Source organism: Gossypium arboreum, chromosome 12, assembly GCF_025698485.1.
Source record: "Gossypium arboreum isolate Shixiya-1 chromosome 12, ASM2569848v2, whole genome shotgun sequence".
Lineage (NCBI taxonomy): Eukaryota > Viridiplantae > Streptophyta > Magnoliopsida > Malvales > Malvaceae > Gossypium > Gossypium arboreum.
The window spans coordinates 95,671,000-95,681,189 of NC_069081.1; the positions used below are offsets into that span (position 1 = coordinate 95,671,000).

At 29.8% G+C, this 10,190-nt stretch overlaps 1 protein-coding gene across 1 annotated transcript; it reads left to right on the top strand.

Moving 5' to 3' along the window:
• Positions 1–2,053: 2,053 nt before the first annotated feature.
• LOC108477106 (phytochrome A-associated F-box protein-like) lies at positions 2,054–3,655 on the top strand. The gene has a single exon (XM_017779560.2). It carries the CDS (start codon positions 2,344–2,346, stop codon positions 3,325–3,327), a length of 984 nt encoding a protein of 327 aa, XP_017635049.1. The 5' UTR covers positions 2,054–2,343; the 3' UTR covers positions 3,328–3,655.
• Positions 3,656–10,190: the final 6,535 nt, after the last annotated feature.

Consider the following 10,190-nt stretch of genomic DNA (forward strand, 5'->3'; position numbering starts at 1 on the left):
CATATAACTCAAGATAGAGTGATCCATTAGCGAGATAAGTCTGCACCATTGCCTCCAAGCTACGAGCGCCTTTGATATCAAATGAGTCATATGTCACAGGATCAACTGAAGCACAAAATCGATACTTAATAGACAAAACTTTCATTGGCGTCGTTCCGAAGATTTTGCGCCTAATTCTTTTATAAAGTTCTGTCAAATCTATGTTCTGGTTAAAAACCAGTCTCGCTGTGTTCTTCGATAAAAAAAAAACACCGTTCTCGGTGTTACAGACCTCACCATCATAGTAAATAACAGCACTAATACGTTCACTCATCTTCAATTTCTTTTCTTCTTAGCCTCTCTAATTTTTTTGTTGTAAGTTATGCAACCTGAGAATAAAATTTAGCTAATTTACAGCCTCGTTTTTCTACGAACTACTGTAGCAAAAGAGCATCCACATGAGAGCTTTTTCCAGAAATTTTACTGACATTGCATCCTGCTTGAAGCGTTTTCAGCACTATTTGTTCAGAAACGTCTACTTAGAATTATTTTTCCATGAACTACTGTAGCAAAAGAGCGTCCACGTGGGAGCTTTTTCCAGAAATTTTACTAACAGTGCATCCTGCTTGAAGCATTTTCGGCACTATTTGTTCAGAAACGTCTACTCAGAATTATTTTTCCACGAACTACTGTAGCAAAAGAGCGTCCACGTGGGAGCTTTTTCCAGAAATTTTGCTGACAGTGCATCCTGCTTGAAGCGTTTTCTGACACTATTTTTCTAGAAACGTCTGCTCAGAATTATACTTACAAAAACCCAAAACCTTAAAACTTATGACAAAAAAAATTATATTGCTTATATGTTTTTTCTAATACCCTAAACACAAATTTATTTTAAAAAACTAAACCCTAATCCTTAATTTAATGAATAAACCCTAATACACTCTAATTTAGTATTTAGTATTTAAAATTAATAGTTAATTTAATGAATTAACCCTAAAACCTTAAATCCTAATTCAATTAATTTTTTTGAAACCCTAAACTTAGCATGGCGCAAGTATGTATATATGCTACAATCATATTATCTTTAAGAAATTTTTTTCTTGTATGTATCAATTAACCTTAAATTTAATAAATTAACCCTAAACCCTAAATCAATCCATAATTTAATCAATTAACCTAATACCCTAAACTCTAATTTAATATTTTGTATTTAAAATTAATAGTTAATTTATAACCTAATTCAATTAATTTTTTTCTAAAACCCTAAACCTTTACAAAACACTAACCCTAAACTTAAAAACACTAACCATAAATCAATTAAATAAAAAATCTTAACCTTAAAAAAAAGGGCAAAACGCTCCCCTAGAGGAGCGCTTTGTCCACGTCAGCAAAGCGCGCCCTCAAGGAGGCGTTTTTTGCTGATGTGGACAAAACGCTCCCCCAGGGGAGCGTTTTGCTGACACATACTACAAAATCGCGCTTACGTGGACGTGTTTTCGTGGGAAACGGCCTAGCCCGATAAATAACGCAAAAATTAGCACATTTTGGTAATTATATTATTTAAAGGGCATATTTGGGTAAAACGCCCCGAAAGAAAGAAACAATTGGAATCCTATAAATCTCGATGGATGATAAAATAATACAACTATAAGGTCTTTCATAAAATAATACAACTATGAGGTCCTTTATATTTTCTTTATGGGGGAGGGGGATCTAAGGGTGAAATTAGTTGCCAACTCCCTCTATAATATAGATTGATCAAATCAGTCCTTCTATTATTAAATGAATCAATTTAGTATTTGTACTATTAAAAAAATAAAACAATGCCAATTCTATTAGAGTTAACATTTACGGTTTAAGAAATGACATAAAAATTATTACCTTTTCATTTACAAAATCTATATAACTTTCGAAATATTAACTCTGTTAAATAGTAAATGACATTATCTTTAAACAATAAATGTTAATTCTATTGAAATTGGTCTTATTTAATTCTTTTTAATAGTATAATGACTGATTCATTTAATAGTATAATGAGTAATTTAATAAAGGGCCCTTTCAGGAAATTTACCCATAACTAAGTGGTCCTTACTCCTTAAGGTGCTGTTTAAACAATATGCTGAGCTCACAGTCTCACCGCCAACAGATTCTTTGGCAAATGCAGCATCCACCCACCACTTTCCTCATCTTCCCCCCAAATCATTTTAAAAGCAAAATGGAAAATTTTTATATATTTTTTCCCATCTCTGAAATCCCAGAATTCAATCATTTTTAGCAAAAAAGCCCACTTTTTTTTCCCTTTCCTTTTCATATATAATCTTTACCTGAGAAACTACAAGGTTCACCAGCCCCCCCACATTCACAATGACGGAGACGCCGTTCTCAAAACTCTCCGACGACGTCGTTCTTAACATCTTCTCCAAGCTCGAACATCACCCCAAGAGCTGGGCTTGTCTCGCTTGTGTCTGCTCCAAATTCTCTTCTCTCATTCACAACACCTGCTTCAAACAAAAATGCTTCAAAACCATCCCCGCCGTTTGCGCCGATCTCCTCTCCTCTTCCTCCGTCCCACCCGGCGGTTGGTCCGCCCTCCAGAAGCTCTCCGTCTGCTGCCCAGGCCTCCATCACGCTGGCGTACTTCTCGACCACTTCGATTTTGGCTTCGCACGTGAGATTGGCCCCGAGGTGAGATATCCCAAGCTAGCTAATTCCCAAGCCTCCCCGCCGCCCACCGAGCCTTGGTCCAGCAAAGTGGAAGGGAATCCGAATCTGGATCCGGAAAATAACGCTTCCGGGTCCGATTGTTCATGGTCGCTTTTCGATGATCTGTATTACGACACCGTTTCAAACCCGTCCGAGTCTATAGATGGTTATAAAGTAGAAAGAATTGACAACAGAGACATAAAAACTGGGCGTGAATTTCTCGTTTGTAAAAGGAGGAAGCTATCTAGACCGCTTAGATCCCATCTAGCAGACGGCGTTTGGAACTTAAGCCGAGAACAGGGCAACAAGTTGTTAGCGAGCCGGTTCCGAGACGATTGTTTATACATTTGCGATTGGCCGGGATGCATTCACATGGAGGAGAAGCGGAATTACATGCTTTTCAGAGGGGTTTTCAACGACTTCAAGAAATCCCGAGTGTGGAGGACGATAAATGATGGGATCAGGCGCAAGATCGATCTGAGTTGCGCTTTTTGCTCTTGTAAACAAACATGGGATTTGCATTCTGCTTTCTGTTTGAGGCGGGTTTTCGGGTACCACGATGATGGGGAGCCAGTTGTTCGAGCTTATGTTTGTGAGAACGGACATGTTTCTGGTGCTTGGACTGATTTGCCTTTGTACACTTGAGAGAAACAGCATATCACATCAACATTACTAGTAAGTTGTTTCCAGTTAAAAGTAAGTGGAATTTACAACTTGATGATGATTAGGAAGCAGCATTTAGTATTGGGTTTGATTTATTGATAGAAATGATGTTCTTTGTTGGCTTTCTCAGAAGATGAGACTAGTGATTATCATTATGGTTATGTCTATTACATTGTATACCAGCATTGGATTGTTAGATTATCTAGTGAGATTTTTGGCATTGGATTATTAGTTTATCAAGTGAAGTTGAATTTCAATCTTTGAACTATTAATTCTTTGGATTTAATCCTTGTTTGTTCTGCTGCTAAAAGGGTACTTTCCAGTTTGTCTTCCACTATGAAATTTGTGGTTTTAAAATGAACTTGAAACAAAGGTTTTGTAGTGCTTGTTGAAATCTTGAAATCAGAGCATTGTGTGTTTAGACTACATTACTGGCTGTTTGCTATCTATGTTGCTTGCTTTTTTCGTTCTGCGAAAAATTCAGGCAGCATAGGTTACTACAATCAACTATATAATTATTTTTGATGCATTTTTGGGGGTGTTTCTTGTCAATCCAGCTGACTACAACTGAGAGTCACTCAACCATTTGCCTTGGTCATAGTTCAGTTTTCTGTTTTCATGTTTATGCATGCATGCAATCTTTCCCGGTTATCATGGTTGAAATTCTGCTATTAATTTTTGTACTATGCTTACTATGCTTAAGTTATGAATTTTGTCCCTCAAGTGTGTATAACTATTATATTCATTGGGTTAAGTTTTGCTAACAAACATATTATCATATCTGTAAGCTTATTATTTTTATATATTATTAGAAGAAAGGCAATTAATAGGTTTCACAATTATCTTGTGTCAAGACCAAAATTCCAAATTTGAAAGAATGCGGGCTGAGAATGGTTAAATTGGAACATGGATTAAATTTACAATTTTCACACATAATACAAAACAGATAGTAGTATAGTTTAGTCAAACAAATTTAATTGCTATTAGTTGTTCATGACTAAAAATCTTAAAAATCGCAAAGCATAAGGATTACAATTTGATCAATTGTTAAAAAATATTGGGAGGGACCATCTTATAAAGTTCTGTAGCTATAACCAAATTGGGAAGAAAACAAAAGTGATGAGTCTGAATGTCAATGGAGGAATATAGCCTTTATGCATGGGTGATATAAACTGCTTCAACATAAAGTAAAATTTTGATAAATAAATATTCGATAACTTAATAATCTCGGTTAATCTTGGTTAAATAATAAAATTTTTCAGTCTTGACTTGGGCCAAAAGGATAAAATAATAGTCTCGCTAAATGCATAAGATAATAATTTTAGAAAAATTCTTTTAAGGGCCCAATGAAAATATAAAATAATAATTTATTAAATATATTAGAAAATTTTATATACAATACATGAAATTAAAGTGCTTTATAGACAACTCTTATTTTTTTCAATTTTATTCTTTGCTAAAATATGCATCTATAGTTAACTACTGCTTCTTTACATGTGAATCAAATACAATTTCATCTTTAACTTTTAGAAGGACATAAACTGGTATATTCTTCTCGTGTTGTATTAAATAATTCTTCAATGTATCGACAGTTAGAAAAGCCTCTTTTGGAGAAACATTTGGTAAAACACTATTATCATCTGGATCTTACTTGTCATCAACTGGCACGTCCATTACTCATTGAATAATTTCTTCATTCGTAGGTGACTTCATCAAATATTCATTTTCACTTTGATAATTCAAAACCTGCTTAACATTCATGGCATTTATATAGTGTAAATAAGAAATTACTTCTTTTAATTTATGAATGCTTTCAACGTCACCAATTTCTTGTTCGAGAGGCATATCCTCGGATCATTTTACAATGTTGAAACAATTTGCAATAGTTGTAGGTTTCACATCAATATTCCAAGCAACATTAATAAAATAGATTGCATTCAGTACATTAATCTTTTCAGGATTTATTTCTCTTTTCTTGTAATCTTTCAAGATGTTAGAATAAGAGCGAAGCCGATAATAAATATTAACTGTTCTAATAATTCTAGTATCACATGGTTGAATTTTTTATGTTGAAGTTGGAGGCAAAAAGAATAATTCAACATTTCTCAAGCCTTCAACAAACTTGGGATGGGCTAGGCAATTATCTACTATAAGCAATACCTTTCTACCAGTCATTCTAGCATCAAACCAATGAACAAAATCTTGAAAAAGTAATCCAGTCATCCATATTTTTTTGTTACCTTGATAATGACAGTTAAGATTGTCAATATTCACATGTTTAAAGCATCTAGGATTAGCAAACTTACCAATAACCCAAAGAGGCACTTTATTTGAACCATCCCCATTAGAACAAACTATAACAGCAGGTCTTTCCTTGTCCTTTTTTCGTCTTTCTAATTGTTTTGTAGTCAGTGGATGATCTACTTGCAATCGATAAAATAAGCCTGTTTCATCCATATTATAGATATCCTTCCAATAAAAATTTTCCAATTTAGCTCCTATTTGAGGTAAAGCGTGTTCAATATTCTCCATAACAACTGAACCGCTTTCATCAGTGTATTGCCTTGAACCGTTTTAGCTAACCAATTGAGAAGTTAAATTCAAAATTTACATCACCGTACATTTTTGCATAAACTTTTTTACTTTAGTTTGAATCATTTCTCCAATCATGTTTACTTTCTCTTGATATTGGAGAAACCACTCTTACAATACATTCTCTAATTCAGAATATCTGGCTGATTTGTGTCTTTTAACATTGATATTCTTATCTCTTTTGACAAATATTCAGATGACCTTGTAAGAGTATTTGATATTGTTATTGGCTAACCGAGAGATCAAATGTTTGTTGAGTATTTGATATTGTTATTGGCTAACCGAGAGATCAAATGTTTGTTGAACCCATTGTTGTAAATCTTGTTGACTTGAAGAGGGATGCTCTTTTTTGTACTCACATATTGCTTTTCTCATCTCATTTGTCAATGTAGACTTTTTTACACATTTCAAATAGGAAGCCGTCGAGGAAAATACTATATGAATTACAATATTTTGATATGTACATGTGTTTATTTATAATAAAATTTTAATCTATCCAATTAATATATACATATAGGATTTTGAAATTATTAACTCATTTTCTTTTTGGTTACATGAATGAATTAATTAATTTTTTTGTTATATAAACTAATTAACTTTGATTGATTGTACTTACATACATATTGGATTTTGATAATTAAAAAAAACTCATGCATAAAGTATAAAATATTCTCTAAATTAATAATTTTATCGATAAATGAATATTTTATTAATTTATCGATAAACTAATAATTTCTATAAAATAATAATTTTTTCAGGTCCCAAAATATTGTTTTATAGAAGTTTTACTGAAATTACAAATCCAGATTATTGATTTCTATAACAGATGCACAATGTGTTGTAGGTTTGCATTTCTTATTAGTTGAGAAAATGCTTTTTTTTCCTCAATGAATATGAGAAGTTGTACACTAAAAATTGGCTGCTGATGCGAATTTTAGTGGTGCGAACTTCGTACAAATTTAAATCTCGTACGTTGAATCTTAAAAGTAAATATGAATAATTTATTTTTAACTTGAAACTTAAATTAATTTGATATTTATGATGTTCATAATTTGGTTAAAATCGAATTAATTGATTGAATTTATTTGTGATTGAATTTATTTCGGTTAGAGGTCAGTTAATGATTTTGTTAATGGTTTTTTAATAGTTTAAAAATATTATATATAATGTATATTATTTATTTTGATTAATATAAAAATAATAGTTCAAAAATACATTAATAATATGAAAAATATATTATATATAATATATATTATTTAATTCAACTAATTACCTAATTTCAAACTTAATTAATCGATAATTGAAATTTTAAAAATAAATGGAAAACATAGAAAACCTACATTAAAAGAATTAAAGAAAGAAGGAAAACAGAGAGAAGTAGAAAAATAGAAAAAAATAAGTTAAAAAACATATAAGAAAACAAATTAAATAGCTCAAAAAAAAATATAGAGACTAATTGTAAAATTTAACTTAAAAATTTTCATTTGAAATTATAATTTAACGTGTCACGTCAGTTTATCGTTATACCATTAACGATAATCAACGACTCAATGATTAAAATATTACAACACGATAACGTAAATGACTAGGACGTAACATTTTAAATATAAGTGACTAAAATGTAACCTGAGACAAACAAAAGTATCTATTTTGATAGTATATCCTAATAAATTTAACAATTGAAGATTAAAAATTTTAAATTAAAAAATATTAAAACCATAAATACCAAATAAAACTAAATCTGCACAAAAATTAATAGCAATTTTTTTTAAAAAATTACATCATGTGGAGAAGATTAGGGTTAAACAGATAACCTCAAAAAAAAAAAAAAAGAAAAGAAAAAGGGATAAACATGAAAAGAAAATTTGAAGGCGTGGGGCTGCAGTTTGCTGTGATGTCTGTAAAGTCAAAGGCAAATAGGCAAATCCTATTCCTAACAATAATAATAATTATTATTATTATAATAATTGTTTTAAGCAAATTAAACGGCTCATACATTTTTTTCTTTGACAATTACTTGCACCTGTTACGTCGGCGGCGTTCGATGGTTTAGTTTTATAGCTGTGGGCGGTGGGCCTCGCTGTGCTCGGTGAGTGGAGCTCCCAACCACCCACCGTGCCTTGCAAAAAGAGACTTTCACCTTAAAGGAGTTTCACATCGCTCATTGAATGTGGCAAACAATGGGATGAGCATTACACGCATTGTTCTGCTGTCCAATGCTTGTTTATCATATTGTTTTTGACAGCCAAAAAGTATTGATTTTTTTTAATATGAGTTAGTGGAGTTATTATTCGATTTTAAAATAACTTATATAATTTTAAATTTATTTATGATTTTTTTAAAATTTAAGGTTTGAGAATTTTAAAATAAGAATTAAATTGATTTAATATGTAAAAGTTAAAATTTTAATTTTTAAATTAAAATTAAATTAATATAATTCAGTAAATGTTGATGACTAAAGTTTGATTTTGTCACTTAGAAAGCAATCATTTCATCTTTTTATTAACGGTTGAGTGAAAAGAAAAATACAATCCTAAATAATTTAGTGATCTAATTATAATTTTTAAAGTTAAATGATAAAATAAAACTTACACATAATTGAATAACTAATTGTATAAATTTTTTCCTTAATAAAGAATAGAGCTAAATTGAAATTGTTTAAATATCGAAACCCAAATATGTATTACTTATTCGATCTTATTGTTAAATAAAACTATTCAATTTTTTAATTATAATTATAATTATTTATTAAATGGTTATTAAATTTGTAATATAAATAAATTTAATTATTATTGTAATTATTATTATTTTAACAAAACATATTTTTATAAAATTTAACTTTCTATTGAATCAAATCACAAATGATTGTCTGAGGTTAATTTATGTTATGGCCCTCTACTATGGTAAATTTAGTATATAAATAATTTGACATAGTTTAATTTTTCTATTTTAATTACTCTAAATAGTTTATTATTTCAAAAAATATTTAGGCAGAAATTTCTCCTAAAAATATCCATTCCAAACTTATCATATCGAAATAAATTCTGTGTGTTAGAAAGGTGTACTTATTATACCAAAATGGATTTTTTTTTAGTATGTTTTAGAAAAGTGTTCTTACGAAAAAGTCACGATAACATTTTAACGAAAATAATTAAGGATGCTAATTATTTAGACCAACTAATATCATTAATAAAATAAATGATCAAATTATGTCAAATCAAAATATACACTAAATCTTAAATTTTAGCAAAGTAGAGGGATCAATACTAAAATTTTACCATTATCTTACGGGGCAAAAAAAAAAAAACAAAAAAGGACATTTGTGATGACAGATTCGCTTAGGACTAGGGGTGAGTATTCGGTCGAGTCGAGTTGAATCCAGCCAAACAATTTTAAGTTAGTCGAGCTGAATTCTATTTTAGCAACCCAACTCAATTTGAATTTTTTCTCGATTTGAGTTGAGTCAAAAAATTTCGAGTAAAGTTAATGAATCTTATTATTTATACTCAATGTTGCCTCTTAACTTAACGAGTAAACATCTATCAAAACGACGTAATTTTACCTTTTAATTTAATGACTTTGACTTTTAACTTTAGAAAATATAAATATTTATCAAAATGACATAGTTTTACCTTTTCTTATTCAAATTTTCGAATAACTCAAATTGTGTAATTCACATTTGAATTAAATTGAAAAACTTAATTTTTTATTTGAGTTGACCCGACTAACTTGATTAACTCAAATAATTCGAACTATTTAATTCAAAATTTAAATTTTTATCAAATTTTTTGAATTGAATTGGATTTTGCTCACCCCTACTTAGGACCTTCTTTTTATATAAATAACTAATTAAATTATAAACATTAAAGTAAAACTTATGTAAAATTGAAGTATGAAGATTAAATAATAAATTTGTACTTAATATTGAGACCAAAATTAAAATTTAACCTTTTTATATAATCTACTAAAATAAAGGAACCAAAATTGTCTTCGGATGTGTTAAAAGGAAAGCACGAGGGCCTTCAAGCAGTATAGATATTTTTTATTCAAAACTTTTGTCATAAATAGTTTTTAAAATATAAACAAAAATTGCTTTGAGTTGCTTTTGTTATTTTTAAGATGAAATAGTTTTAAATTTTAAAAAGTAAATTTTACATTAATTTTCATAATATATTTATATATTTATATATATATATATATATATATGTATACTTTAATACTACTAATCTAGTCAATTATCCTTATATATGCAT

What these genes read in the sequence shown, in the direction of transcription:
- LOC108477106 (XM_017779560.2), top strand. Translation starts at nt 2,344, where the DNA reads ATGACGGAGACGCCGTTCTCAAAACTCTCCGACGACGTCGTTCTTAAC.